General features: G+C 42.6%; 3 protein-coding genes across 3 annotated transcripts; 1 reads left to right on the top strand and 2 right to left on the bottom strand.

Annotated features, from left to right (window-relative positions):
* Positions 1-1,909: 1,909 nt before the first annotated feature.
* Positions 1,910-8,035, bottom strand: LOC117731346 (eukaryotic translation initiation factor 4E type 3-like). The gene is made up of 7 exons (XM_034533638.1): positions 7,673-8,035; positions 6,540-6,612; positions 5,111-5,205; positions 4,532-4,592; positions 4,372-4,438; positions 4,060-4,215; positions 1,910-3,146 (listed from the first exon to the last, which is right to left on the bottom strand). Exons 1-7 carry the CDS (start codon positions 7,855-7,857, stop codon positions 3,100-3,102), a joined length of 684 nt encoding a protein of 227 aa, XP_034389529.1. The 5' UTR covers positions 7,858-8,035; the 3' UTR covers positions 1,910-3,099.
* A 2,749-nt stretch (positions 8,036-10,784) lies between these two features.
* On the top strand, positions 10,785-11,925 carry gpr27 (G protein-coupled receptor 27). Its single transcript, XM_034533469.1, has one exon. It carries the CDS (start codon positions 10,807-10,809, stop codon positions 11,923-11,925), a length of 1,119 nt encoding a protein of 372 aa, XP_034389360.1. The 5' UTR covers positions 10,785-10,806.
* A 4,515-nt stretch (positions 11,926-16,440) lies between these two features.
* Positions 16,441-18,941, bottom strand: prok2 (prokineticin 2). The gene is given in 3 exon segments (XM_034532072.1): positions 16,441-16,563; positions 16,763-16,888; positions 18,705-18,941. Coding segments are annotated over 3 exon segments (486 nt in total).
* Between the last annotated feature and the right edge of the window lie 1,713 nt (positions 18,942-20,654).

Raw genomic sequence — 20,654 nt, 5'->3', positions numbered from 1 at the left:
TGCATGTCAATACTGGCTCTACGAGCTCAGCGTGTTTTGTTTGCTGTCACGTCTGGTGGTGCGCTGTGTGGATTAAGGGCCCCGACTGGATGGAGTGTAGTTACAAATTAATTGAGGATCCCTATCAGTTACGTAACAGCCTCTCCACACACACACACACACACACACACACGTGCGTCAACAAAGTAATTAGCTTTCTGTTAATTAGGTAATTAAGCAAATGAATAGGAGCTCCTCTTGATTTCCAAAGCAGGGGGGTGGGGCTTTCATACGGAGTGTCTCCCCTTGTTGCTGGGGGGGGGGGGGGGGGGCAACAGCAGATAATGACCAGTAAATGACTATCGAGTGACTGGAAGGAGATGACACCTTGTTTTTCAAATTTAGGGGCCAAACATGAAACAGTTTAATGGCGTTTCTTTGCTTTCTTTTCTTTAACCTTTTTAGGCTTTAATATCTTTAAATTACAAATAAACACTATTTAGGAAGTCTGTTATCTGTCCATGGAGTTGGAGACAACATGAACCTTTTTTATTTTTTATTTTATGTTACGGCCAAATAAGCAGTCCCTTTAATGCAGCCGCATTAGAAAATACAATTTTAAAAAAAAGTAAATCAAATACTGCAACAAAACACTCCTTGACATCATTGTAAAAACATCGATTAAATAAAAATTCATCCCATGTTAGTGTTGACTCCATGTCAAGTACATCATAGTATATAAGCAGTCTTATAAAGCTCACGATAATAGTTAAATTGATATTTAATGCATTCATAATTTCCACAAGTACATGCTTTATCACTCTCATACATGTGGTTCTTTGTTGTTGTTTTTTTACCGCCGTTTAAAAAGGGAAAAGAAAGGAGATAAGTGAGCTGCTCAAGTATGTTTCCGTACGCGGTCATGTGACGCGTCCGTTACCACAATAAGCTGACGACGTCAGGCTTGAGCAGGTGTGTAGTTTAAACAACTTGGGGGAACAAACCTCTTTTGGCAGATGATGCATTCTGGCAACGTCGAGACTGGAGCAGAAGGAACGACGACTGGAATAGTTTCAACAGGATCACTGAAAAACACCTATTTTAGAACTTTCTACAAGTTTTCAAACCGGCAGGAGTTGCTTTTTGGAAAACCCAACGACGTGTAGAGATCATAGAGGAGCAGGAGCGTTCCCCTAGAACCCGAGAGGCTTTTCTTTGTAGCTGCAGTCAGCCGCACGGGAAAGTGCAGCTCGGTGGCGGCAGACGCACTCTGTGCTGGTGTTTTTAGAAATGACCGACCAGCCTTCTGAATGCATTTCATAACCACAAACACACGCACTCTAAAACCTAGAAGCAAGCATATTAGTCATTAATTAATCATGATTGTATATCCTATTACACACATAGGATATGTGTCTATAGTTTATTGTGATCCCTTACAGCAAGTCACTGGTTTTTAAATGCTATTCGTACTTTTCTTCCTATGAAGAGTGAAAACATCCGAGGCAAAGGAGGCTTATTGACACAGTGGGGCAAATGTATCAAAAGTGGAGTCATAAATGAAAGCACAAATATCAATCTTGTCTTCAAGGTCTTATGGGTGTGAGATCTGGTGCCATCCAGTGGCCAATTTGGAAGTTGCAACTGACAGAAACACTGAACCACAACCGGCCCCACTAGAGCCAGACAATAAGCGACTCATTAAAAACAAGGTAACAAAAACACACCAGATGATTATAAACTAAAAGGAAGACATACTTCATTTTCTAGGCCATTTCTGCCACCTTAATGCCACACACTGTTCCTCCAACTGTAGTTTAAAACACACGCAGAGCCAGTGCTTTCCCGAAAAGTACTTACCGTCTTCCAAGGGGCATAGCAGTGGGCTTTTAGTGTACTGTGGAAAAAGAGACACGCGTGATGATAATAATTGTATTTTCATTTTCGTTTTTATTCACGTTGTCCGTGTCACTGCAAAACAAATCATGTTTACAATAGGAAATGTTGTCCCCTTTTAATAAACCAGTGCAAAGTTGACACTATAAAAGTTAACACCTGTCGCCTACATTACAATAGTATACCTGTTAGTGAAGGAAACCCGATCTGGGTGATTTGTTTGGAAAGGGAGCTGATAGAAAAATATGTTCTCTATTAATAGTGACGCTATTTATCATTATGGACGTTCTCAAGGTGAAGTCAGTGTAGCTTCAGGTTTAAAGTGTGTTGTTGTCTCCGAAGCAGCAGGTGAAACTATTAGAACTAGTCCCACCTGTCATATTTGACTTGATTAAAATGTAAGCCTCACGTTGCCTTTTTTCACCCGTTGGTTTTTTTCACCCACTCTGCATTATAAGAAGAAAAAAAACAGTCCAGTTATATTGGGAGGGGAAACAAATACGGAGCGGTATCTTTTCAGAGTACTACACTAAACAATCCGCTCAGGAGAGCAGTGGGTCTACTTTCAAAAGGAAAACGCCAAATGCGGCGTCGCGGAGAACATTCAAAGAGGCACCTTTCAGGATGGGTCTTCCTCTCCCACTAAAGCCCGGGGGCCATATCTGCATACGTTCTGATTCCCTACGATGGCTTCACAGCAGAAGGGACGCCGCGATCGGAACGGGTAGTCATGTGCAATATTTCCGAGCGTCGCCCTGATTTCAGTTCGACGGTACGGCCGAAGAAGTCTCAAGCAACCAAATGGGACATTCACTCCATCCTCAAGAGAAACGGGAAGAACCCCGGCTGATTCTAAACCTTCTGTTAGGATTCAAATGTCCTTAAAACGGCAGAAAAGGTGCTTTGGAACTGATTAAAGCTGACTTAATTGAAACAGATGGGGTTTTTTTTGGAGCGACTGCCTCCATACCAGGAATAAATGCTGGAGGTCTGACGGGCTCAGTAAAGGTGAAAGTCAAAAACCCACATTAGCTAGTGAACTCCGGATAGCATCTATGCTGAGGAGCCACGTCGAACTGAAACCAGGCAGCAGTCATTAAAAGTTCTAAAAATACAAAATCAATAACAATATCATTGATTAGATTGTGGACAGCGCCTTTACACCAAGGCAGGTACAGAGTTTATGTTAAAATCCTAAAAAATTAAAAAGTGCTTTACGGTCATTTAATGTCTTGAGCGTCCTCCTTCAAAGGCATGATGTTCCATGTGAGCTGAAAACATCAAGAGAGGTTCATGGTAAGTACAAACACAATTTATGGCAAACAAACATACTTATTTTGACATTAAAAAGTGTTTAAAAGTGTTGTTTTTTTTTAAACGGCTCATATGTACCCGTTTAAAATCATGACTTTACATTGTAGCTCATTAGAATTGTGTCCCTGTATTGAAAAGAGTCGCTGACACGAATGTGCCGCGTGGAGCAGCTGTGAAGGCACATGGGGCATTTCTCTGCAACGTTAGCGAGGCAACTGATTGGCCGACCGCCATGCACACTCCTTAAATCATCCTCTGGCATGCTCGGGGGTTGGAAGTGCGTCTTTGAATGTGTTTGGTCCAATCGGCAGTTCAGATACGTACTTCTCTTTTTCCCTGCAGGCTGACTTGACTCGTGATAGCTCCTGACATGATATCTGTAAAGCTGAGGCCCGTCTCACAGTGACGTTGACAGGTTTTCAATGTAGCGAGTACCCCGGACGTTCATTGACATGTATTCATTTAATACTTAAAGATATTTTGAGAAATATGCAAAATGCGTATTACGTTTTCTTTTAAGTCATGTGAGAAACAGGCGGCCGCCGGCTAAAATATTAGTTTTTTTAGGCTTGACTGTTGAAATGAAATCTGTGCGGATGGGGAGTGAGTCTTGTTGCAGAAAGAGCATCAAGTCTCACCCGCCATGATTCATCTGCACAAGACCGACGCTCAAACACTAAGAAAATGGTGTAAAACGGTGAAAAAGTGTATTTCGTATACATTCTTTGTCCATTACAATTTGTTGTAATCAGCATTATCTAACGTGGCGTGGACGGCGAGTTTACTGCATCCTTTTTAGATTAAGGACGCGTACCCAGCAGCATCACTGATTCACAGAATAAGATAAGTGGGTAAAAAGGGCATACTTACACTTATAAAAAACAGCTTTAAAAGTTATGTGCGGGAGGAGCTCATAGACTTTCCCCAAGATATTCGCTTCGCCAGCAAGCGATGCGTCGCTGTTCCAGACCTGGACCACATCTTCCCGGTCCCGAACGCTAACGCTGACACCGACGACCTCGTCGTCTGGGAAATGACAAAAAAAGGAGACAAAAAAAGAAAACTGTTAAATAAATATTCAACTGCTTTGCTGGGGTGTAAACAAAACCAAAAAAAAGCACATGTCTTCTCATTCTGAAAACAAAGCCATGAAATATCAAGTATGGACTTATAGTAGCTCACCTGAGGCACAGTAATCTGCAAACTGCTCCCCAATAGTAGCAAGTAACAATTCTTTCCAAACTGCAGACTGAAGCAAGAAGAACACAGAGGGGCTAATTAATAATTCACATATTTCATCTATTATTATGCAAAAAGTAGCTAAACTGAGCACAACACCTACAGTGCTTTCTTTTGGTATTTTCATCTTCCATACTCCTCCTTTCGCGTTGCTTTCTTCTTCCCTGTTGGTATAAAATAAAAAGAATACAAATTAATTGATACCTACTTTTTCTGTGCAACCCCAAACAAGTCACAGGTTTACCAATAAATACATATGTGACTTTAAATGAATTGAAGAGACACAGAGATGAATGTTGGATTATGTAAAAATGTTAAATTGTCAAATCAGAACCTGTTAATGTGACAAACAGGGAACGTTTTAATATATGCACGAGTAATTATCATGTAACCTGTCTAACTGATGACCTAATAATAATAATAATTCCAAAATAGAACAATGTTATAATTTAAGCTTTTATGGCATACGTAAATATATTTTACATTAAAGTTGAGTGGTTGCTTTGTTGTAATTATTACATTATCACTTTATCATTATTACACCAATGCAACTGGAGGAAACGTTGTATTACATTTTAACAATATTGCATGTCAGTTACTGCATGAGCTGCAGTTACAATGTTCCCTGTGTTAAGGAACAGACTTACAATATGTCTAATAATAATTATAACAATACACTCACCACAGTGGCCTCCGCTCTCCGCGCATTAAGTGATAGCTACATCTCAGAGGCAGTGCTGTGGCTGGAGGGATGTTGTTGTATACACTCCAGAACATCTGTAAACAGAAGGAAAAAAAAACCTGTTGACGAGCGTTGCTTTCCCTTCTCGGCGCTCCGAGACCAAAGTTACTGTTCTACACCGCAACAGATAAGATTGCAGAGAATAAATTGATTCCAATTGTTCAATAAAATGCAGCGCTTTTCCTCCTGTAAGTCTAATATTGATGCACTTCGGATACGTGATACCTATCCTAATCATATGTAAAGATATTTAACAATTTGTCAGTATATTTTCATTCATCAGCCTCAGTAGAAAAGAATCGCTGTCAGACTTATATCTTAAAACAATAAAAGGTGGAACAGTATCGCCAAGTCACTGCTAAAACGTCTGATCTGTAAATGACTGTCTAATACACTGTTGTTCAGTTCCTGAATACACGTGTATTTTGTAGATCCACTGTGATGTGTAAATTGTAATGAAAGTAAGTAGACTCATTTCATTGTCCGTTTTTTGTAAATGTTCATTGATTGTGAACGTTGTCAGAATGAACTTGTGCTTCTGTACACTCAAAGAAAGGGAGACATTTGGAGTTGCTGTTGTTCACGGGTTATTGATTTTTTTCTGCTCCGGCCCACTTGAGATCAAACTTGGCTGTGAGTGGTCTATGAACTAAAATGAGTTTGACACCCCTAAGACAGATGAATACTAGAAGACCGAAAGAAGCCAGGTCCAAAAAGAGCCACCTCGATGCGAAATGTTGCATTTTCTCATATAAAATCAAAACACAAGCGCCGTTGCATCCCACTTTATTTGTTTGTGTGGACTTTAATGTGAGTACAATAAACATGATAAGAGTTTGACTTACTGCATTGTGTGCGCCTCCCTTTATTCAAAATGAAACTACAAGCCTGTTTCCCTTCTATGTTTACAAAAAGAATGTACGACGTAAACAAAACTAAAACACCTTTTTTTTTTAAATAGTACTAACTTTGATTCGGCTGTTGTATGAAGTCTATTTTTATATCGAAATATCTGCTACATACAGTGTGCAGTACCTCAAGCTACTGTCATTCTTGCCATATGAAAATCTGTTAATCAACAGAAACGTACACATTTGCGGTAACGATAGTGTGGGACAGTTTGAATTTCACGAGAACAAGCTGATGGAATATGGTGTCAGTAAACCGTGAACCGTGTTTGTGTTTCAGGATTTTATGGTTCCATCTCCTCCTCCTCCCACCACCACTTGCGCCTACTGGAGCTTTAAGTTCACACCAACAGCTTATTCCCTTTGCATCAAGGGTGCAAACTTGACTCCTAGACAAGTCGTGCACTCAATCCCTTTCCTCTCAAGATGACGAGGCTCTTCGGGCTGACACCGAAGCTCACCTGAACACTCTGCACGGTGTAGATCTTCTTCAGACTGGATTCGCACTCTGCAGCGGTCGTGCCTGGTAAAGATCTGGAAGAACAAGAGGAAACTGTTTCAGCACACAGTAATAATGTAACCAAATACACCTAAACTTTAGAAAGCACGCTGTCGTAATTAGGGCTGCGACTGACATATTAGTAATTGTATTGATTATAATGTCTCACGTTTTTTTCTTCTCCTTATTAACTGTTTGATTGTTAAAATGGAGAATGAACGTCCAGTTCTGAGAGCCCAACGTGACACATTCAAATGGCATCTTTTTGTCAGACTAACAGTGCAAAAGCCAAATATATATATTCGTTTTAAAAACACAGAAAAGCAGCAAGTCCAGAGATGCTGCAACCAGACAATACTTTATATTTGCTTCATAAAAAACAGCTTTAATGGTTTTTAGCAATGACAACTTGTTTACAGAATAACTTCTTCTTTTTTAAGTTCACTGACTAATGGTTTCCAGTCCTAATGGGGTCCGGGCCCTGAAAGGTTTTCAGGAGCTTAACCATTAACATGTCCTCCTTTCAAGTCAACACGTTGAGTCAACAACATAGGACCAAAACAGCACCGTGTGCAGTCCCATAAAAGAGAAGGTAACGCGAGACCAGCAGGTTATAAAAGCACTTTGCACCGAGGGCTCTTATTTTGGTAAGAACGTGTCAACGGCCCGAGAGTCTCGCGTTGGTTCACGTCGGACTGAAAGATGGAAACCTGAACTAATATCAACTGTGTTACTTTTTAAGACCACGGACCGTCTCGGGCTGCCCTGCTGGGAAACGCAGCTAAAGTAACTTGTGTAGCATGTTTGAATACAAAAACAACAACAACAACAACAACAACAACAACAAGGTGGACGCGTCCACAGTGCTACACAGGCGCAGTTAGCTTGGATAACAGTCGAGTCAAACTAACTTTCTAACGGTATTGTGAACAGAAGAATGTCACGGGAAACCAGAGGCCGGCGGTTTTTGTTTTTTTCTCCTTCTCCTGCATCATTCCTGTTAGTCCCGATAGCGGGGGGGTGGGGTGGGGGGGGGGCGCGAGGGTTCTATAAACTCACGGGCAACGCGCGAGACCGGGCAAACATGGTTATTACCTGTCCAGCCAAAAGGTCCAAGGGGAGTGCAGAGGCAGCGTTGTCGCCTCGTCTTCTCGGTGTTTCTTTGTGATATTCTCCAACTCTTTCTCGTCGATTTCAATGTCGTGTTCCGGGGGAGCCGTCTGTCCGCTCGGGGCTCCTCTGTCCCCACGGAGGGCCGTCTGACCCCCGGGAACCGCCATTACAGCAGACACGGAGATAACCTTCTTATACCCGCGGTGTGAATCTTCTTTAGAAAAGTAGCCGGCTTTTTCTCTTCTTCTTTTCTTTCTTCCAGGTACCGAGACACACACACACACAACCGCTTTTCCGCCTACCGACTGGTGACGTCTCTGCGTCACTGGGCAGAAACGTCTCAGTTGGTCCAACCCAGAGATCAGGAAATGAAAAGAGAGAGAAAGAGAGACCTCACTCTGTTTTGTTTTTCGGATACCTGACGTGAATCGCAAATGTCCCACTGTGCCTCTCCATCTGGAAACTCAACGGGATAAGTGGTCCTACACAAATCTGGCTAAATATGTTATACTGCCATTCTATAAAAAAAGAGCAGCATACGGGGAGTGATGCAGGTGGTTAACAGGAGGTTTGTTTTTTACTAATTATTACAATTTAATCTTTGTACTTTGTAACTGTTGTGGCTTTACAATGAAGGTTATTCTACACATAAAACACCGCCATGCACAAAAATAGCAACCACACCTTAACTTTGCATAAGAAAACGTAACAATTAGAGCTTGGTAAGAAGAAATCCACGATCGGCCGGGTGACACTTTGTTCCTATTATACTTTTACTCGTGATTTTTGGTTAGAGTATCATCGTTTTCACCTGTTTTTTTTCTTAATGTTATTTCAATATTGAGTTGAACTGCAACCAAAACGTTTTTTTCTGCTCCTGAAAGAATGGCGTGGACCAGTGCCTCTAATGCAGATCCTTCACATTGATAAACTATTGCTAAAAGCATCTAATAAATGCACCATTCTCACTGAAAACACATTCTTGTTACCTCGACCTCAATGTTTATAATCTGCACTGAGTACAAAGAAAACCTCTCTTGTCTGAAACACAGGAAAGAGTGTTTCAGACAAGAGCTGAGGTTTCAAGAGGGTTTTCTTCTGTTTTTTTTTTTACTGAGTGAGGCTTCATCCTATGACACTATCTTCAGTCTGTAGCCCCTTGTTGCCTCTTTCAGAGGCACTTTGGGTGAAAGTAGGCCCCTCTGCAAGCTCCAACAAGACAGTAGTTCTTTTGGGCATTTCAGCACTTGAACAAGGGAAATGGAAAGTTTTAGAGCTTGATCCAGACTGTGAAGGGGGCTGCTCCAAAACCCCATTGTTACTCTCAACCGCCTCTAATCTAAGACCCAAACATAACCATTTCTGTACAAAGTGGGAAACTCCCATATCGGTGCTACTTTGAACCAATAAACACTGCAATACCAGAAGGCCCTCATACCATATGTGTCTGAGCTCCACCTGACCAGCCTGAGCCGGGAGCTTTCATTATTCATCTGGACTTGATCGCGGGGTCTTTCAATGAAAACCAGGCCATGGAATATAAAGTTTTACAAAACATCAGACTTTGGGCTGAGCATGTCATGACCTATTGGGGGGGGGGGGGGGGGGGGGGGCTTGGTCGGTTGTGAACAAGGCCAATGTCAACGTTGAGGGGCCAACATGCCATATTGTGTGCTCGTGATGCTCCCCGCAGCCGGCTGCAGGGGGTGCTGGTGAATCACTCCAGCAGCATCGATGCAGTCTCGTCACATGACGAGAGCTGGTAGTTCAAAGTACACAAGTTCTGCTGAGAGCAAGATGTTATAGTTAACACTTTAACATATTATAGATTATCTAATACTCTGAGTGTCTTTGCCTCGTTCAACCCACATGTAAGCGTTCTAAATGTGTGATACCTCGATCCATCTAAATCGTATCTATATTTGTACGTTTGGGTTTTGGGAGAGTCCATAAGTGGCGTATTAGTCAGTAAAATGTTTAATGAGGACATTCGTGACTTCTGGCAAAACATATTCACGTGACTTAAGTGCAGACATGAATTTATTGTATCAATGGGTGATGGGCCTTGTAATGATTGATTGTCAATGATTCGGTGCACATTGAAAACAACAAAGAGAGAGAGAGAGAGGGAGAGAATTAGCAATGAATTGATTATTATTGTTGTAGTACCACTCTTATTCGTATATGGCCCCATAAAAAAAAAACCTAATACAATGACATGGGTTACAATTACACTATGGCCTATGACCCATATCTTTAAATAAAATAAGATAAGATAAAGTAAAAAATAAAGTCAAGTCAAATAAAATGCATGATCTGTTATTTTTCATGACACGATCAAGCATCGTGCAATGTCGGTGTGTCCACATGTGCATCTGTGCATGGAGACAGACCTCCATGTGGATTGCACTCGACGCGCACCGTCAGCTGACTGATCCCAGGCCTGCTCACTCACTTACATGCAAGCGGACGTGCGTCGCATCGGCTCCAGTCTAGACGCTGCGGTGTGAGATCCACCGACGGACCCACACCGGCGCTCCCACCTCTGCGAGCCTCCGACCTGTCCTCGGCTCATACCAACATGTTTGCCTTCCTATGGCTTCACATGTAGCTGCCGCTGGTGATGACAGTGTGTGCGTAATTGCGCCGTGTCTGCCTTTCTTTCTCCTTCTTTTTTCTTCTTCCTGAATACGAACGGGAGACCTCCGCCATCGGTTGGAAACTGAGATGTGTTTTCTGAGCCGCTTGTCTACCGAACGGCTGCCTACCGGGATGGTGTTTAAAGCTCAACGAGACCGCCTCCACTCGGCAGAAGCTGGAGGAACAGACAGGGGCGCCGTCTGCACCGGACACTTGTGAGATGAAGGACAAGAAGAGAAAAAAAGAAACAGATATGCTTTTATTTTGTTTGTTGTTGGTGGGGATCGCGGCACACACCGGGATGGACACGAGCCGATGTTGAACGGATTTATTCCTGGCTGTTGTTGTTTGTTTGTTTGTTTGTTTGTTTGTTTTCTGTTAAAAGAGGGCTTGCGGATTTAGTTGTTGCATCCAGACGGGCTAGCACCGCTCGTCCGTGAATTGATGCGGGGATACGCGCCGCCTCGGCTGCACAGATGGCAAACACGAGCGCGCTCGGGGAGAGCAGCCCGTCCTTACACACCTACGCGTCCGCGGCCTCTGCGGTCAAGCTCGCCTCCCTGGGTCTGATCACGGGCGTCAGCCTGCTGGGCAACGCGTCGCTGTCCCTGCTGCTACTGAAGGACAGCTCCCTGCGCAAGCCTCCCTACTACTTCCTCCTGGACCTGTGCCTGGCCGACGTGGTGCGCTCCGCGGTCTGCTTCCCCTTCGTGATGGCGGCGATCGGTGGCGGCGGCTCCGCCTGGCCGTACAGCGCGCTCTGCTGCAAGATCGTCGCCTTCATGTCGGTGCTCTTCTGCTTCCACGTCGCCTTCCTGCTCTTCTGCGTGAGCGTCACCCGGTACATGGCGATCGCCCACCACCGGTTCTACTACAAGCGGATGAACCTGTGCACGTGCGCGGCGGTGATCTGCATGGTGTGGACCCTCTCCGTGGCCATGGCTTTCCCACCGGTGTTCGACGTCGGCACCTACAAGTTCATCCGCGAGGAGGAGCAGTGCACCTTCGAGCACCGCTACGTGAAGGCGAACGACACGCTGGGCTTCATGCTGATGCTGGCCGTCATCGTGGGCACGACCCACGTGGTGTACGTCAAGATGCTGTGCTTCGTCTACGACCACCGCAAGATGAAGCCGGCGCAGCTGGTCCCGGCCATCAGTCAGAACTGGACCTTCCACGGGCCCGGTGCGACCGGGCAGGCCGCCGCCAACTGGATCGCCGGCTTCGGCCACGGACCCACCCCGCCGACGCTCGTGGGCATCAGGCAGTCGTCGCACACCGGCAACAGGAGGCTGCTGGTGCTGGACGAGTTCAAGATGGAGAAGCGCATCGGGAAGATGTACTACATGATCACGCTGGCCTTCCTGGTTCTGTGGGCGCCGTACATAAGCGCGTGCTACCTGAGAATATTTGTGCGTGGAGCTCCGGTGCCGCAGCTCTACCTGAGCGCTGCGGTTTGGATGAGCTTCGCCCAGGCGGGGGCGAACCCCATCATCAGCTTCCTGTACAACAAGGAGCTCCGGATGCGCCTCAGAGCCTGTTTCCCCAGCTGCCTGGGGACACAGACCCCCATGGAGCCATACTGTGTCATCTGACCCATCTATACCCCCCCCCCCCACACACACACACAAACACACACACACACACACACACGCACACAATATTGCCAAAGACCCATTACATCTTGTTTCAGACCGGTCCCCCAAAATGTGTTTGCATACACACAGGGATGTTTTGGAGGGTGAACATTCAGTTCAATGAATCCACTTTCTACCCACTATTTTGATCTAACCAAAACTTTAATAAATAATAAATGCTATATTTTCTCATCCTAATCAGAATAACTAAAGCTGTTCTCCAAAACAATCACCTTTAATTTACCCGTCTGTGCTGTATTAATTCGAATATCAGGGTATAGACATTTTTACACCCTTTTCAATATATCAACCTTTTTCGTTTTTTTTTTTTTTGTCCGCTACAATATTGTACATGAATGTCACTTTGGCTATCTGTTTGTATATTTTGAAATTCTATCTACACCCATTGGAGGTTGTTGGCATTTTGCAGAACTGATGACTACACAACAGAACTATTTTATCACCTGATCAGTCAGGTCCTCCACAGAGTCTGTGACACCTGTAGTTGTTTTGGATACCACACATGAGATGCAGATCTCAGTATATTTTTAACGAGGACAGCTTCACATTTGTAAATACTGTAAAGCTTTTCTTTTTACCTTCCTTCCTTCCTCCCTTTTTTTTAATAACAACCTGATATGATGTATATTTCATAATCCAGTGGGAATCTTTGTGTTGATAAGGTGTCGAAAAACTCACTTCGAAAGCTATTTTGAAATATGTGTGATATTTCTTCATGGGTCAGTTGTGTTGAGAAATGGATTTCCTCATATAGATATGCAGATGTTCTTTTTCTACAGATATGGTGCTTTGGAAAGGATGTTTGCATTGTTTGTATTTCTTAGCAAATAAATGAGAAATGGACGATAAGTTGTTTGGGTTCCATAATCAGTTTTTTAACAAGATGTCTTTACCTGATCCAGGACTCATTCTGCCTCATGGTCAGTGTTGTTCTTGTGTGCCTTCTTGTTTATGGAGAGAGGGTGGTGGACATATTTAAAGATTTTACAGAGAAAAAGAGAGAGTTGCACCCTATATTTGGAAGAAAAATCAATACACTTATCTTAGTGTTTCTATGTGGATTTTCCCTGTCCTTAGTATTTACTCTGAGACTTGAGTATTTATTTTTAAAGTTGCACTTCCATAAAGTTGAGGTACGAGCAAAAGGCAGATTAAAAGAAGAATGGTTAGAATTAAAGCAGTGGAAGCAGAAATATCTTGATTTCTGTGGCTTGGGAATGGGTCATTCCCCATAAAGCAACTGGACCCACTTCATTCCTTTTCCCATCCTCCAGTTGGTAAATTCTCACTTGTAGACTTTTTAAACCTCTGCGGTTCATTTTAGACATTAAACATCTGTTTTCAAAGACTGAACTACTTGTGACGAGTAAACTCAACTTTACTACAATGTATAAAATGAGAGTGCCCCTTTAAAAAACAGCATGTTGTTAGATTTAATGATTAAAAATGTGCTTGTGGTTGGTATATTTGAGGCTAATTCCAGTATTTTTAGATTATACTTTATTCATCCCCAGGGGGGAATTTGTTTGTAGCAGCAGCAAGCATGTTTATAATATATACAATAAAATTAAATAGCAGGGCAGAACATATTACATTTAAGAATTGACTTTTTAAAAAAAAATTAAATTAAATTAAATTAAAATACAAATTGTATACAGTGTCTCTAAGTGTATATAAAGTGAAAGTGGTTTATTGATGTTGATGTTCAATTTGAGGAGGAACTGGCCAGAGGTGATTTATTATAAAGAGACTCATTATCTTTAAATTCTTGGCAGTGTGGAGAAGGCTTTCAACATTTAAACCATCATGTTGGGTACAAAATATTATACATTTAATTAGATTTGTTTCAATAGGCCGATCGCGTGGCACCTGCTTTTTTTAATCAAACTCCCTCAAAACCCCCAATCCCCTCCTGCCTCCTCAAGCCAGCAGCCGGCTATTGATTCAGCTAATTGCTGTTGCATTCATCGAAGGCGGCCTCGATTACACCAAACCGCGGCTTTCAAAGGCTGAGCATGTCCTCTCGGTACACACCTTAATTGCTGTGATTTAGCGAGGTGTTCCCGAGTGCTCTGATCCGTCCAACGCCGAGCTCCTCTACCCGCTGCCTGCCCTCGGTGACCCCATAACCATTAGCATCACAACACGCCCGCTTGTTCCTGACCGATGGCGGTGTTCCGCTACCGGCGTGCTGAGGTCATCGTGGTGTAATTGCCGTGGCTCCTCGGCCGCAGGAGGCTCCTCACCTGCACGTGCTCTCGTGCAACGCGAATGCGGGTTGGGTATTTTTGGATCATCGCATCGTTCTCCGGGCCAGCGGGCGACTCTCTGTGCCGATCTTTTCTTGACATTATATTGACCTTTTATTGACCTTTTATTGACTTTTTCAGTCGTTCTAAACACCAAGCAACTGCGCTGACCTCTGTACTCCTCACTGGGTTTCCCTTAAATACAATTTGGACAGCTGGAAATGTAGCTCTTAAAAAAAACGCTATCATCTAATGAGGTTAGTCTGGGTCAGGTAGCCGCAGTTCTTAACTTCAGAATTGATTCCAAGTTCCCTTTTTCCTTGTCAAAACAAGCCGCCTACTTTACCCACAGTGCAACTCTAATGTTGCGGTCACACCAAAACTCGTGCGACTTCACTCGCCCGACTCTTTGTGGTTTATTCGCGCCATTTGCTTCATTCGTGCCGGAGAAGGGGCGTTGCTTATCATGTTCTTTTTATTCGCAACCATTCGCGTCTGTGCATTGACTTTGCATGGAATCTACTCGAGCGAAACATTCGCAACGCTTTTGGTGTGAACGCAGCACAACTGCCAACAATTCCGTTGATGTGAAGATTCGGATGTGTTACGTAGTAGCAGCTAATGTAGCGGATGTGTTACGTAGTAGCAGCTAATGTAGCGGATGTGTTACGTAGTAGCAGCTAATGTAGCGGATGTGTTACGTAGTAGCAGCTAATGTAGCGGATGTGTTACGTAGTAGCAGCTAATGTAGCGGATGTGTTACGTAGTAGCAGGTAATGTAGCCCCGAGTTCAACCCCTTCTCCTAAATTCCCATACAAACTGTTTATTAAGCTACATCTATAGCTAAGTTCAAGTAAGTCTTTGACGACTTTTCGTTTCATGGACACGAACAGCGGAGACCTGGATGAAAGTCCTGTGTTTGTTCGACCGCTACCTACTGTAACAAGTGAGCGTTACCGCGGGTGGTATCCCCCTAGCACAGAGACACTAGAGACGTGATCTGATTAGTTGTTTTTATTCATTTGAGGCAGATGCGGTCTTCGTCGTGCTTTCTTGTGTCTGTTGATCAGACTTTTCATTACAAGCGTATTCGTGACACGTGAAAAACAAGCGTAATCGGGGAGGAAATACGTTTCCCTCAAAATCCCGATTGCCCATGGAGTCTGGTTGTACGGGAACGAAACTGCCATCGACCCGGAGCTCGGTAATGTTCATGCTCAAAAAGGACGCGATCGAAGATCAAAACAGCCTAATCACTATCTGTCAGTTAGCTGATCGATTTATTGACCATGACCGTTCTCGTGGCTCCAGACAGTTCATTTCAGCAGTCGCGGCGATGTTACCAGCATTCCTTTGAATGCTCTCATGTCCAGAGCCACAGAAAGACCAACATCCATTTCATAAGTAATAAGATTGATGTGAGTCATTGCCTTACACATTGGGCAAATCTAATTATTCTTTGGGCCTTGAACCAATGCTTAATTTCACCGCTGTCCGACTGTCTCCTGCCGCGATAAAGACTCGCTGCCGAGGTGAAGGGGAGAAAAGACTCTCTCGTCTCCTCTCGTCTTTTGACCACGATTCAAATGTTCTCACGCTTTGTCCTTCATCTACTTTTTCGTTGGTGAAAGCATGAAACATTACTGTGGCACGCGTGTTCGGGTTATGAGTGGATAATGAAACTGTAAGTTGCACGTCACTCAGCATGTCATTTTGTAACCATTGAAGTAAAGTAAAGTGTGTTTCTCCTCATGTTTCCCTAGAGGGCAGCTGAAAACGGTGTTCTGTGAGGCAGCATGTGTCATTTATTCTTCTTAACCAAATACAAATGAAGAAGACGGCTTGTTTCCATGTGTATTTTGAGTCCAATAATCGAAGAATGTAAAAATTATAACATTGAATACGATTGAATCGATATATTAAATATTATTTGTGTTCTTTGGATTTCAGTGTGTGGTGTATGTAACTGAAGAAGCACACTTATACACAGAAGGGAGCAGTCATCATTCCCCTTTACATCCAAGGGGGCATTTCTCTTTTAAATATAGAGTTTAATTTAACTTGCCACCAAAAATGACGATGCATATACATATATATATATATATATATATATATATATATATATATATATATCTTTATTCTAAATAAATAAATAAAAACAAACAAACAGGCAATTCAAGGCGGATTGTTAAGGGATGGTCCTCAGAGGAAGCCTGGATACTTGTATGCCGAGATACATTTGGACCTCCCCTTCACTAAGGTGATACACAACAATTTGGGCAGGCAGGGGCACGTGTGGTGGAGTCTTTTCCCATTGAAAGGAATCTGAAAGCAGAAAGAGAGATTTATTTAATTTGCGTCAGGCTTAATTGGACGCATTGGAAAGTGCGTCCATAAGACATCGCTTTTTTTCTGGTCTCTCGGGAATCTTTTTTGAGATGAGGTGCTTTGAAAGCAGCACTGAACGGGGATGAACCATTGGTGGGTGGCTCTTCACTGCACATCTGTCTGTCGACGACCTCACCTTGTGGCTCATAGGGTGACAGTCGTCTCCTTCCCGTCCCGCGGGCGTGCACATACGCAGGCTGCGGAACCACAAGCTCACCGCACAACACATCCTTCCTCCACACTGAGAGTCCTTCTCACAGGCCTACACACACACACACACACACACACACACACACACACACACAGACAGTATAGAAGCTGTGATTTAATTAAGCAAATTATTGACTTACGCAGATCAAAAATACTTTGGCTTTATGGACGTGCAGTTATTTGCCACCATTATTTAAAGGAACAGCATTATAGGACAGTCTATTGAATATGAATAAGTATTAAGTATGTTTTATTTACTAAATAATCACCTGAAAATAAGAATTGTTGCGTTTCCGTTACCGAATGAGACACTTATTTCCACGTGAGGAGTGGGTTCTCTTCACGGAGCCGGCCGCCATGTTCCTAGACTTCTATACAATCAGACTTATTTTTGTCAAATACAAGTTAAGGCACCTCTGCATCAGGCCCTCTAGAGCCAATTTGATTTGTCCGTTCTGGGCTACTGTAGCAACATGGCGACTCTGTGAAGAGGACTCACTCCCTCTGTAGATATGAAGGGCTCATATTAGTTAGCAAAAACACTTCTTCAATCTTAGTTTCAGGTGATTACAGCAATAAAAAAACAAATGAGGAATATTATATTCCATTTCAGCCAACGAATTCCTCTGAATGCCACACACTGGTCCTTTAGCTTTAGGACATATTTTCTGTGAATGCACATTTTTTGGTTTGAAAATGTGCAATGAACAGCTGTCACTGGTGTAACTGGTGCTTATCTAAGGAGACATGTAATTGGTAATATGTATGTAATGATATAATACATACATGTTATGCAATGTATTTAAACACAATGTTATGCAAATTATTATACAAAAAAAAATAAAACAGGTTGTGTGTTCTAAAGCTTTTAGATGGGTGAGAAATTCAATATCAGCAGAAGAGCAACGCACTGGTGTTACCCTAACAGCATATTATGCTAATGGCGTTGTGTTATAACACCATTAGTTATATCATACCTCAACAAAACACCTTAAGATGAGTGGTGGTTTATTGTCTGGAGTGTCTGGATGAGATGCTGAGTGACAGTTCTCGCTCTGGATGAGATGAAGGGAACACAATGAAGAGGAACAGAAGAGATTTCATGTGACAGACGAGGATGAAAATCACTTTCTGTTTTATTGCTCCATGTTCCTCTCGCAGCTCACATCAGCGACCAGAGGGTTGTTGTGACAGGGAGGGCTGTTTTATGAGCAAATTATGGCCACAATGTATGCTCATAGAATTATATAAATCCTGATTTAGAAAAGGAAATATTTCGAAGAACTGGGTACATTGACATGTATATATAAATATATATATGTATATATACATATATATAATAATAATAATTACATATATATATATATATATATATAATAATAAAAATAAAAAATATCTAAAAATATATATAAATAGGTAATTATTATTATTTTTGCGGTGTGGTGGGGTAAACTGATAGACTGCACTTATTATTTACATCATGCCCTTCATGCCTTTAGATAACCAAAAATCCAATGATGTGGGGTGTCTAAAAAATGTTTTTCTGTACAGAATGTTTTCAATTTTGTCCAAAGCTAAACTTTAAAAGCACAGGATAATTTAAATACTGAAATCATTATTTAAAGAATAATTTGCCAATATTTCCATCAGAGAATGAATGTCACAATGGAGGTTTTGGTCTAAGCATAAATAAGAATGTATGTACTTATTTGATCTTTTAATTTTTTTTATACTTTGTGTTAAGATGCGTGAAGTGTCAAAAAGATATGAAAAACAGTGCACATCAGGCAACATTTTCTTATTTGAAAAGCAAGCACTTCCATATTCCCATCAACCCCCCCTGCCCCTACCTGTTTGCTCCTACTTACCCCTGTGATGACAGCTGAAGATCCGTGGGACACCAACAGCAGGGTGAAGAACAGGAGGACGAAGGACCTCATGATGAAGAGCTGTCTCTGCGCTCCTGTGCCCTCGAGGGTGGAAAGTAAGGATGCTGAGGCTGTCGGACTTCGCTGCATGTGCATACGTGACCGACCGCGGAGACAAGTGGCCTTCAAAACTCGTGCGTGGAGGGCTGGCGGAGGTTTATAAACTCAGCGCGCCATTCAGATACTCGGTGACTCACTCACGCCAGCATCACCTCACAGGGGCTGCAAAATAAAACACCCCAACAAATACCGAGGGTTGAACGTTAACACGATGACCCTGATTTGAACTCAACGGTGAATTGTTTCCGTACCAGAACCAGAAAGCAAAAAGCGTAATTCTCGTGATTTAAGATGTGTGCAGTCCTATTCAGCGTGACATCCTGTTGTATTCTTCCAGCATCTTTATTCCGGCATCCCTCCTCACCATCGTAGATTCCAAGGCCACCGTTTTGAATGCATCTTTTCAAGCCCACAGAGTGTCCTCAACTCTCCTGAAGGTTTCTTCCCTTTTTTCCCTGTGAAAGGTTATTTTTGGGGAGTTTTTCCTGATCCTATGTGAGGTCAAAGGTCAGGGATGACGTATGTGTACAGATTGTAATTTGTAATATTGGGCTATACAAAATAAACTGAATTGAATTGCATTGAACAATAAAAGCATTTGTGAGTCCAAACTGTTAAACAAAGTTGAGTGCTTGATCTCAGATCTTTTCATTTACTTTATGAATGATATCCAATATTACGCATGAAAAAGACCTATCAGAGTCTCAGTGTCATTACACATGATTTACATCCACACAATATACTGTGTAATGTTAATCACGTATTACCCCAAAACATTTACAGAAGATTATACGTCAACAAATTTCATAATCAATCACTCTTTTTAAGTAATTTACAGAGGGAGAGTTCAAACTTACCGAATGTGATTTGCTAATGTTATCTGTTTTATATCATTGTAATTCTTAAATCTTTGCAGATAACAGCGTCTCATTTTGAATCGCTAAAAACACACAAAAATACAGTATGAATCCTATTTCCCCATGTTTTTGTGTATAAGTGACACGTGGAGACAACCGTTTTTGAACCTACTAGTACTTGTTTTTACCACTGACGGGCTCAAATTATTATTATAAATGTCTGATTACATTATGGACAGAGTCTCGCTCAAGGGAGAGCCTCATTCTCAAATTGCGGTGCCGCGTTGCCGCGAGACAACCGTGGTACGACGACGGCTGGTGTTGTTTTCGAACACTGTCTCCCCATCCATATGCGTCTCCCCCGACCTAAACCTGAAACAACTCTCACACTGCTGGACAGAGTTTGTTGTGTTGGAGGACAGAAAGCGTGACTGTAGTGTTATCTAAAAGATTGAAAGAATGCCATGGCTGAATATGTGTGTACGATTGTTAGATTGACCCTGCACAGCTATGAAGCAATATGTCGATGACGATGACGACGTGTGAAGACCTCAGATAACTGTCGTGAAGTAGTGCCGTCGCCTCAGTCAAAGTCAGTATGTTTCAGAGCAGTGGCACCTCTTAAGACTGACACGGCCAATCAACACTGAGCTAAATCTGTCTTGAGTGACACCGACAACCGAGTAACGCAGGACGACACAAATAAAGCATCCGACCGCGACCCTAAAGTGCCCTATTTCATCTCAACTATTGAACAATGGAAATCATGAAAGGCAGGCAAAGTTTAGTTCATTTGTAGAGCACTGTGGGTGGGGGGGCAAGTTATAATAGAATGAAATGAGGAAAATAAATTGCAACACAAATAGAAATTAGACCAGTGGACGGTTTTAGTGCAATAAGAGTTCAGTAATATGCCGCTCCAAATACAACACGGCGAATAAAAGTGCAGTATTCAATCCATCGAATGCACAAC

This window comes from Cyclopterus lumpus, chromosome 5 (assembly GCF_009769545.1).
Source record: "Cyclopterus lumpus isolate fCycLum1 chromosome 5, fCycLum1.pri, whole genome shotgun sequence".
Lineage (NCBI taxonomy): Eukaryota > Metazoa > Chordata > Actinopteri > Perciformes > Cyclopteridae > Cyclopterus > Cyclopterus lumpus.
Note: the sequence above shows the minus strand (reverse complement) of the source record. Positions and strands in the feature narration are given on the sequence as shown.